Below are 10947 nucleotides of genomic sequence, written 5' to 3'. Positions count from 1 at the left end.
ATATTCCTACGTGACCACTCAGGCCTCAGGCATTTCCGTGGTTTCTAACACATCCATAACCCTTGCATCTTTGCTGGATCTCCATCCCCTACCTCCACTGAGATGGCAGACCAAAGTACCTAGCTAGCACACCGTCCCTCCAACATTGGTGTGCCACCCCCAGGCTTATTTCCAGTGAGCTTGGTTTTATGCCTTTCCCCCTTCAAATCTCGTTCAAAGCTCTTTCAATGAGCCCTGCTAACTCCTGTGCAAAGATCCTTTTCCTCCTTTGAGACAGGTGTACCCCGTCTGTCGCCAGCAGGCCTCGTGTCATGTAGACCGTCCCATGATGAAAAAACCCAAAATTCTACTGGTGACACCAGGCTCAGAGCCACGTACTGATTTGCTGGCTTTTCCTCTTTCCGCCCTCATCATTCCCTGCAACTGGAAGGACAGAGGAGAACACTGCTTGTGCTTCTCATCCTTTAACCAGTCGTCCCAAGGCCCTGAAGTCTCTCTTGATTGCCCTCAGACTTCTTGTTGCAACTTCATTGCTGCCTACCTGAAAAATCAATAATGGATAGTAATCTGAGGGCTGCACCAGGGTAGGAAGCTTTCTCTTCACATCTTTAACCCCGGCCCCAGGGAGACAGCAGACTTCCCGAAGAAGTGGGTCCAGTCTGCATGTTGGGCTTTCTGTTCCCTTCAGAAGAGAGTCTTCAAGGAACAAGAGCCTAATGTTGGCCAAAAAGAAATGTAAAATGAAGAAGAATCAAAAAGTGATTCATAAGATGCCCTAACTTTTTCCTAACTAGAGCTAACCAGAGGTATTATATCAGACTGCCTCAGGTAAAATAGATTAACAATATTAGACAAAAAAATGGAGCTAGACTGTCCGTAGAAAGGGTTGCCAATTAAGCACCTGTGGGATGAAATAATACCATATTTGTCTTATTGAAGTTTAATCACAGTGCTTAGCTGATAAAGGGCTCTGCCTTTAGGGGTATTTATCCCACTGTGAACTCAAGGTCATGCCACAGTTCCCACCTGCAAGCATGATGATGCTTCTTTGCATCTTAACACCAGAAGGCTGGGCTGGGCAAAATATATGCCTAAAGGACTCGTCACACTTGCGAGTGTTTGGGGTTTGGTGACTTTTATTTTGGTTTGTGTTTTTTATGTCTTAGAATTAAATTGCCATATTGTGTTTCCTTTAAATATATGAATTCTACAAAAGCACGTTATATGTGCTTTTCTTTTTTGTAATTCTTTGCATTATTTTTTATATCCCATGACTAATGTTTGCAGGAAAGCTCTTTTAAACCAGGCTTTTTTAAATATTTAGGATGGGGAGAGCAGGTTCTTTGAACACCTCATGGTTCCCATCTTAAGTTGGCAAGTTAACAGGTAGCCTCAAGCAAAGACAACAAGCTGTGGCATATCAAGGGACACGCAGCCTTGTGTGGGAACCCAGCCTACACCAGAGAACAGAACCCTAAAACTTCCACGCTGTAAATATCATGAGGCTTATCTGAAGCATTTGTGAAAATATACTGGGGAAGAAAGGGAGATGGTATAAAAAAATTATTTTGCCAAAAAGCCAAAATCTTCCACAGGGTGAAAAAAAAAGGAGAGCTATAAATGATGTGACTTGCAGCTTAGAATATGAGCATAGCACAGTCTCTTAAACCATACAGTGTTTCTACAGAAACACACTGTGATGTCAGACATATGACAGATAAATTCATTCAGAATACAACTTTATTGAAGCCAAAGTTTCACTGCAAATTTGGATCTAGGATCTAGTGGAAAAGACATAGCAATTAAAGAAATACAAAGATGCCAAACAAAAAGAAAGACACAACAGACATCCATCCTCCACCAAGAAAACAACCCCAAACTTATGTTGTTAGTTACAGTGTGCCTCCACCTGTCCTTATTCCTATTCTCTGTAGCACAACCATCAGGTCCTGCATTTCCACAGCCACTGTGGCAGTCGGTGATGTCACGAAACACAGTGAGGACTGATATGAACATCCTCAGAGAGTATATGAACAGGAGGTTTTACGTGTTCTACGTTTCACAAGCAGATGAAAAAGTAATCAAGCTTAAGAAGCCATCAGTTCGATCACTCAACATTGGCTTTTTGAGCAAATCAGAAGGTGGAGGATGCATGCAGTCCCCCTTCCTTCCCAGCACATTAGAAGGATTAGATAAAGCTCCTGCAGAGAAAACCATAAAGATTTCCCCAAAGAGATTTTTGCTGGAATGAACAAAGATGTTTGCTGTTATCCCCAATATCCCAAGACAAGGAAGAATGGTATGCAGGCACAGGGCAGTTATCCATGCATGCTGGCACCACTTCTTTTGTGCTGACCGATCCCATATACCTTCAAAGCTGTTGCATGCGTTTCTGACAAATCATTTAATTTTGCTACATAAATTCATGGGAATAAATTTCACATGAACCCAACCAGGGATTTGCTTACATCCTTATGTCTTGTCCTTATGGACCCCTTCTCATTTTACACAGCTTGTAACAACTGGAAGTGATACCCAAACTGAAAGGGACAAAGATTTTATTTTATTTTTACAAAATCCAGAAACAGTGAGTTTCACAGATCTGCTAGTTTGGAATCTATGAAAAAGCCCTCCTTTTAAAATCTTTTCTCCCAGGCTGCATTTATTTGCATTCATCTATATCCAATTTCATCCGCAGGATTTCAATAGGTGATGACGCCAGCTTTATGCCATAGTGCTAAGCTTGTATCTGCTCCCTCTCTGTCTCAAACCTGCAGCATCAATACCTGCGCCAAACCTGCGTAAAATGCCAGCAGCAGAGGCGTTGTGGCACTGCAACAACTGCGCACCCTTTGGGTACCAGGTGCACAGAGCAGGCCTCTAATGGTCCATAAATAAGCGTGTAAGATTGCCTGTAGCCGGTACATCCGAGAGGATAAAGCACACACAACCAGAGCAAGCCCAACAGGCAGAATCCAGGCAGAAGGAGGCTGCCGCTTCTGGTAGCCACGCTGCAAGTGAGCAAGAGAGCAAGAGAAAGATTTATACCAGCACAACACGGGTTCACCCTAGGGCCACCCACAGGTACCCGCTGGCATCATTTTACTTTAGCTTTGTAAACAGTCCTAATGGTTTCAGCCCCGGCTCTCCTGCAGTGATGGAGGCACTCACTGTCTCCTGGAAGAGCTAATCCTAATGTGCATGCTGTGACCGCCTGGAAAATATCCTCCCTGCAGCACATTTCGGTGGCATCATGTTGTGAATCCCAGTGCTCAAAACCCATGCCTGCTTATATGAGGGCTGCCTGTCCCAAAGGGAGAGGGGAGAAGGGGGGAAAAAAAAAAACCAAAAAGCCTCCACCACTCCCCTCTGGGGAATGTGATCAGCAGGTCTGATGCCACGCGATCCTTTCACAGGCAGAGAGCAGTACGCGAGGAAATCCTCAGATCTTTGTGAGAGCAGCTGCCTGGCAGCAGAGGGAAGCTGCCAAGTGGTGGGTGGTTGGTGTATGTGCTGGGAGAGGGGGAACTCAGAACGCGTATTTGTGTTAGCAAAAATACTGTATTTCTTCACAGTGTAAGCAAGAGGCTCAGCCCTGCCAATTCTGAGACTGGGAAAAAAAAACATTAATTGGCACCAGGCACTTTTTTTTCCACTAAGATTCCTCACCTTGGCCCTCTGACTATACTTTGGACCAGAATCAGCCCGATGGATGGAAAGCAGAACATCAAAGGTTAAAATCCCACCATGTGGAGTGGGGCAAATGAACCCATGGTGGTGAGGGAAAGGGCCATTTCTCAGTCCCCAGCTGCTCCGTCCCACTTCCAGGCTGCTGGGGCAGCATCACCTCTCCTGCTGCTCATTGTCTGCCATTGCCCCTCTCCATGGGTCATCGGAAAAGGCATGTGGCCTGTGTGACCGTAAAAATGGCAGGGGGGCTCTGTACATTAAAGCATAATTCAGTTTAATGTAACCGAGCATGGTGATGATGAAGCCCTGTCACAAATGGATGGGAATTTCCATCCCCCTATAAATCCCACAGGGACTGAGTAGAAGGTGACTCTAAATTAAAATCTGGCCAGGGTCTGGTATTGCAAGCTCTCCGGTGAGCTTCCCTTGCAGGACACCGCTCCAGAATAAACCTCTCTTACAGGTCTGCTTCTCTTGCATTCCCCGGAGGTCAAGCTCAAGCAGCTGGACCTGCTACCATTTCAGTAAGAGAAGAGTCCATCCAGACTAGCAATTGGCTCCTGCTGTACATAAAGCGTTTGGAGAAACTGATAACCCCTTCAGCAGCAACTGCACTACAGCCAATGCAACCTCTATAAAACTGTAAGCACCAATGAGAGCACACAGGGACCGACTGTTCACTGTCTTTTCTAAAATAAGACAAAGGTGGCAACAAATGAAATTAGCAGGTGGCAGATTCAAAACAAGGAAAAGAGAGTGACTCCTCACACAACACCTGACCAAGCCATGGAGCTCCTTGCTGCAGCGTTTTGTGGGTGATAAAGTCTTACCTGACTCAACTGGAAAAATTAACAGAAGAGAAATAAACAGATTTTACTTCTGGCTCTGGAAATCCCTGGGCAACAAGCTGAGTATTGCATCTGGCTCCAGGACCCCCAGCACGAGAAAGACATGGACCTGTTAGAGTGGGTTGAGAGAAGGGCCCTGAAAATGATCAGAGGGCTGGAACACCTCTCCTGTGAAAAAGGCTGGGAGGGTTGGGGTTGTTCAGCCTGGAGATGAGAAGGCTCTGGGGAGACCTTGTTGCGGCCTTTCAATGTATAAAGAGGGCTTGTAAGAAAGACAGAGAGAGACTTTTTATAGGGCTTGTTAGTGACAGGACAAGGGGTAACAGTTTTAAACTGAAAGAGGGTAGATTCAGATTGGATATAGGAAGCAATTTTTTACTGTGAGGGTGCTGAGACACTGGAACAGGTTGCCCAGAGAAGTTGTGGATGCACCATCATTGCAAGTGTTCAAGGTCAGGTTGGACAGGGCTTTGAGCAACCTGATCTAGTGAAAGATGTCCCTGCCCATGGCAGGGTGGTTGGACTAGATGACCTTTAAAGGTCCCTTCCAACCCAAACCATTCTATGGTTCTATAATAAGTTGTTAGAAGCTGGAAGAATATTCACAGAAAGTATCATTGCTAACTTTTCTGCTATTATACTCCTTCCTGAGCATCCACTCCTGGCCATTGAAAGAGACACAACATGATGCTCATGCCTGCAATCTTTTCCTTAGGTTAGGATGGCCACGCTGCTTGGCATAGCTAGGTGCCAACAGATGCGTGATTGTGGGATGTTGAGGGTCTGGTCTAAGCTGGCATCTACTATAGCTTTGCACGATCCTTACAGGTACTGAGCTCCTGTAGCTCCATGAAGCTAAGAGAGAGCAGCTGCTCTGCATCACACACAACTAGACCCTTTGCCTGAAAGCCATCAGCCTCGATGCGAGCTTCAGGGAGGTGAACTGCAGCCTGTGTGCTCAGGCACCATTCAGCAGGGAAGAGATCTCCTGTAGGATATCACAGGATACTCTTCTTACTGCACTGACTAACAAGCAGTTGGTTTCCTTCTTTTAGGAGTGCCATCACAGCCCATGCAAACAGGAAGCATGTATCGTCGCAGAAGTAACACACAGCAAGTCTGCATCCCAGCATTTTGTGTTAAATTAACTGACAGGACTAAACTAAAGGCACAATGTAAGCAGACAGTAACAGAGACCAAAGAACAGCAGTCACTTCTATATAGCTGATTTCCTAATTCAAAGGGCAGATGGGAAGAGCAGAAAGGTAGTTCAACATGAGGAACCTTCAGAGAGAGAAAAACCATTCCTACTCTAAATGTGGAGCAACTCAGAAACATTGCAAGGAAGCACAGTGGAAACTAGACAAGAAAGAGGGTAATTACAGCATTTCTTTACCCCCTAAGGATCTTTTCTATCCACTCCCACTTCTCAACCCCCCATCCTTACCTTGAGAAAGAGCAACACAGGTTTTTGTTCTCCACTTACCATACACCCATCCTACACAGATGACTTCAAAAATGGCCAGGAAGAGCAGGCACGTGCCGCTGGCAGCATAGTAGTCAAAGAGCTGGAAGATGTACATCCCACCCTGTTGAAGAGGTAGAGAAGAGAGAGTCATGGCAGGACTATTCCAGTGTGAGGGAAAAATGACCGAGGCAAGCAGAATAGCAGCAGAAACACTGCATCTAGAGCAGGTGGGAGAAGGAGAAGAGCCTTCTCTTGGGGCTGCCCCCACTCTGTCCCAAAAAGACAGTCAGGCCTGGCAGCAGGAGAGCATTTCATGCCCATTTTATGATACTGCTGGGCTAGGCTGGTTTCTATGCCCATAGGAGCAGAAGCCAGTTTGGTTGCTTATTTTAAATCAGTTAGCAAGTTTCCAGCATCATTTCAAAATGCCATGTAGCTGTGCAGAACTTTGCACCCAAGAAATTGGGATCATGAGGATCAGGACATTCAGATACCTCATTTTAGGTGCATCCATCTTTACATATTGCTCAAGGTCCAAGCCCTGCAATGGCAGAGACAGGTGGCTTCCCTGCTGCCTCTGCCTTCAAGCTGAGCCCTGCATAGTTGCCATCAGCTATCTCTACAGGTCAGTGGATGACTCCTCTCTCATACTTTCATGTGTTTTCTCAAAGAGAAAGCCCCTCCAATACAAGTCAAGCAGATGCTTTCAAATAGTGCTGAAGGGCACTAGACACTGCCAGAGTAGCAGAGCTACTTCATCCCACTACATATGAGGTGACACCCCGCAATGATGGGAGTAGATGCCTCCATGCAAGGCGGCATGCAAAAGCCATAGGAACCCTTAATGCAGCTTCACTCAAAGCTCTCTCGATCACAGTGGGAGCTGCCTTCAGCAAATCCGTAGCCAGGATCCTGTTGGAGGATCATTCAGCAGTGCCTAAGAGGTTTATCAGGAATTATGTGTCACTACACAGCACATGGAGACAACACAGAGGAGTGCTAAGACACCCACCCAAGCATGCGGTATGCACGCACAGTGCAGCACAGCACACCCCTGTGCAGGAAGAGGTGCTTGGCTATTAGCTGCAGAGCAGAGTAAACACCCTGTGCATAGCATCGCACCGACACAGCTCTGCTGCTTCTGGTCCCAGGGATCACAGGCTCCCCTCTGGCTCAGGCAGGGTTACAGTGCAGCCATTACCCCCGATCTTCCCTCCCGCTGCTCTACTTCTTGTGGAAAGCAGCCAGCAAACGATCACTGCCCTTAGAAGAGCTTCTGCTTGTGCAGCTCAGCTTGTTTTAGCCACCAGGCCTGGTATTTGCACAAAGCTGTATGTCAGGCAGCTTCTCTGGGCTGCAGGACCATCACTCTGGAAGGCTCAGTTATGCAGCGAGTACACTAGCATCACGCAGAGTAAAAGCAGCACCGGCTGTGAGAGACACTAGTTAATGCATTAGAAATGAAGGATAATTAACAGCATCAAAGACGAGCTTGCTGTCTCTGCCCACTCCTCCAGAGCAGTCTAGCGGGGTTTCTGGTGCTCGGCTGTACCCCAGCTACTCCTTTCTTACCTCAGTGACCAGCAATAAGCCCAGCAGGTAGCATATGACTGCAACAGCCAGGATCAGCAGCTCCCGACGCCCCTTCTTCCGAAACACTCCCGGGAACATGTCAATAACAGCTGTCACCATGCTTTCCACACAGACAAACTGCAGAAGAAGACAGGTTAGGAAAAACAGTGTCTCCCCTTCCCCAAGCACGCGTGCCCTCTCACTGTCCTTTTTTCCTCCAGCCACCCAAATCCTTATTTTTTTGTTTCCTCTTTTTGTCTGTCTTGCTTCCACCAAGGGCCAGCTGCAACTGCTAGGGACCCAAACACAGCTCAGTGTATCACTGAGGTCTCCTCTGGAGCTGCAGACCTAAGGGGTTAAAAGTACAGCCCCATGTTGGGAGGATGAACTGTGAGATGTGCGATGAATTGCCTCAAACCCAACAGAGCATGCAAAACATGCCATGACTGCCTGGGACAACCCAGTAGAGCGGGTGGCTGGGGGTCCTGCAGGTGAATTGCTGGCTTTCGGGGCTGACCGTGGGGCAGGACGCCTGCTCATCACCTCATGGCTCTTGGTCATGCAGTGTATGTCACCCATGGGATTCATAAGAGAACATCAGCCATTGCTGGGACAGCCCAGCCAGCATGAAGCAGAGCTATAAGCGAGATGAGACAGGAGGGGACCTTGACCCAGAGAAACAGAGGAAAGAGAGCTCATTCTCCAGGTGCAGGGGCTGAGGTGCTGCAAAGTGGAGCCTGAGCAGAGCACCCTGCCTGGCAGGCATGCTGGCACACCCCCTGCTCCCCTCGTGCTGGCTTGCCAGGGTTGCACACTGCACTCTGCAGGGTGCTCTGCTGGGTTTTGCTCCTGGCATAACAGGGACATGGGAGGGTAAGAGATGGGCACACCAGTGAGGAGAGCACACAGGGATTGCTCTGGTGAGATGCAGCTGGGAGAGAACAGTCCCATTCCCCTTCCCAGACTGCCCTGCTCCATGCTGGGCCTCACTCTGCAGTGTGCAAGGTTTCGGTGCTGGCACAGAGGTGGGAGGGAATGTAGCTGGGACATCCTCACGTACACACAGGGAGAAGGATGCCAAACAGAGATGCCACCACACATAATCACTGGCCTCCCATTGGCCCTGGCTCTGAGCTCCCACACTGTGAAAGTGTTGTGGGCAATGTGGAGAACGTATTTGAGGTACCAGCAAAGCACATAATCACCTTATCCTTTCCCATGGCCTTGGGGAGTGCTCAGGGTGGGGACAGGCTCCTGGGTGTTAGACGAGGAGGGTGTGTTTGCTGTACCTGGCTGTCCAGTCCCAAGAAGATCAGCATGAGGAAGAAGAGGCAGGACCAGAGCTGAGACACGGGCATCATTGTTACTGCCATTGGATACGCTATGAAAGCCAGGCCGGGACCTGCCAACAGACCGCAGGATGACCACGAGAGCCCCACACACCACTGCCTGCCACCACCACCCTGCAGCACAGAGTGAGCTCACATACAGCTTCAAAGCTCACCCCACCATGGCTCCCTGCCCACGCAGGGCTGAAAAGACACGTTGGGAAGCACTGGTCCTGCAGACCTCGCTGCAGAAACCCACAGTGATGGAGAATGTAGATAACATCCCATGTTTCACTTCAGAAAAGTCTCCTCCCCCTCAGGCTTTCTGTTTTGCCTTGGCTCTGAAGTCTCCTGCAAAAACCTACCTGATTCAGCCACTTCTGCAATGGGTACAGCCTGCTCTCGAGCCATGAAGCCCAGCACAGAGAAAATGGCAAAACCAGCAACGAAGCTGGTGGCACTGTTCAGGAAGCAGAGCATGATGCAGTCCCTGCAGGGAGGAGACCAGAGAAAGATTGGTGTTTCCCACTGCATAATGGATCCACTTGGGATCATGTCTGTACTCAGCTTCCCCAGCCAGACAGCATGGACCAAGGAACAGCAATGCTGCTCTTGAACTCCCTCAGAAGTAAAAAGTTTGAAACAGAACAGAGCCAAAACTCAGCCTACCTACCTTGTACCCCACTGTTCAAGAGCTATAGGACTATAGGTAGCACAGGGAGACATAGGGCACCACCAGTGGCTTGTGAATAGGATGCCACAATAATATACGTAGGGACATGGCAACAAAAAAGTTGACAGAAGTCAAGGGAATAAGAAAAACAAAGAGAAAATGAGGAAAACAACAAATTAGAAAAGGGAAGAGGTTGCAAAAGTAAACATAGTCAAGAAAGAGGAGCATCTGAAAGCATGAACACATACAGGTTCAGCAGGTCCGATAAAACAAGGACTAATGGGTTAACAAAAATCCTCACCTGACAAGGGTTGTGTCTACACTGTCTTTATTAACTATGCTCAGATGGAGGCTGGAGCATGCTATGCCACTTGTCCTGAAACTTTTGTGCACTTATTCCCTGCAAAAATGGGGTACCAGTCTGAGCTGGATGGGCTGGAAACCCCACACCCCAGGATCCTGCCTGGGCAGCTGCCAAAGCAGACCCACAGCATCAGCTGCTATGGGGCAGCGTGGACACACAGCACATTTGGGCCACCCAGAACTAAGCTGCCAGTCCAAGGCACCTAAGGCATCATAGGAAGGCGTCAGCACACTGCTCTGTTGGTAACAGATATATTTCAGGAGAGCCAGGGGAAAGTATTAATTGCCTGACCAACAGCCGTGGCAGCACCTATTGGAGAATGGAAGAAGAGAGATGATTGATGTCTCCAGAGTACAATTACATTTTCCCATCCATGCTGGAGCAATACATGAAGGAACGACAAAGCCCCTGCTCCTCGGGGCTCTGTGAAAGGTGTCAGAAATGGTCCTGATGGCTTCACTGAGCTCCATGTCAGGCCATGGATAAAATAGATCTGTAATCCAAGGGCAAGGAGGAGGCCAGACAGACTTGATTAATCTTCTTGATAGGATCAAAATGCCTCTGGCAGTACATTACCCTGATGGCAGTAAAGCACTGGAGACAGGGGGCCCAGCCATCATCTTTGTACCATCTCCCCTGCCTAGCAAGTGACAGCAGAGCTGGCCGTGCCACCGCTGCTCACTCACCCTATCAAGATAGCCCGTGGTGTCTCCACAGTGGCTGGAGACACTCTTCATTTTCATTCCTCCCCTGCCTCCAGTCTCTCCTGTTTCCAAGCTGACTCACGCAGGAGAGCACTACTAAAGCCATTTTCCGGAGCTTCTGTGTTCCCTCAGCCACTCTCCATCCCTACACTGGGTCCGCTGCAGCTTCCACACTCTGAGCAGCTCAATAATCACAGAATCATAGAATTATTAAGGTTGGAAAAGACCGCTAAGATCATCGAGTCCAACCATCAACCCAACACCACCATGCTCACTAAACCATGTCCCTAAGCACCTCAT

General features: G+C 48.2%; 1 protein-coding gene across 1 annotated transcript in view; it reads right to left on the bottom strand.

Annotated features, from left to right (window-relative positions):
* SLC6A12 (solute carrier family 6 member 12) overlaps nucleotides 1–10947 on the bottom strand; it is a 51407-nt gene that overhangs the window by 8503 nt on the left and 31957 nt on the right. The window contains exons 10-13 of the mRNA XM_009288320.2: nucleotides 9272–9396; nucleotides 8868–8980; nucleotides 7579–7716; nucleotides 6025–6127 (exon numbers count right to left, since the gene is read on the bottom strand). Coding sequence (XP_009286595.2) covers nucleotides 6025–6127; nucleotides 7579–7716; nucleotides 8868–8980; nucleotides 9272–9396 — 479 coding nt within the window. The remainder of the gene's footprint in view (nucleotides 1–6024; nucleotides 6128–7578; nucleotides 7717–8867; nucleotides 8981–9271; nucleotides 9397–10947) is intronic.

The sequence above is a fragment of the Aptenodytes forsteri genome, unplaced genomic scaffold, assembly GCF_000699145.1.
Source record: "Aptenodytes forsteri isolate BGI_AS27 unplaced genomic scaffold, ASM69914v1 Scaffold56, whole genome shotgun sequence".
Taxonomy (NCBI): Eukaryota; Metazoa; Chordata; class Aves; order Sphenisciformes; family Spheniscidae; genus Aptenodytes; species Aptenodytes forsteri.
The sequence above is the reverse complement of the archived record's forward strand: the minus strand, read 5'-3'. Positions and strand labels throughout refer to the sequence as shown.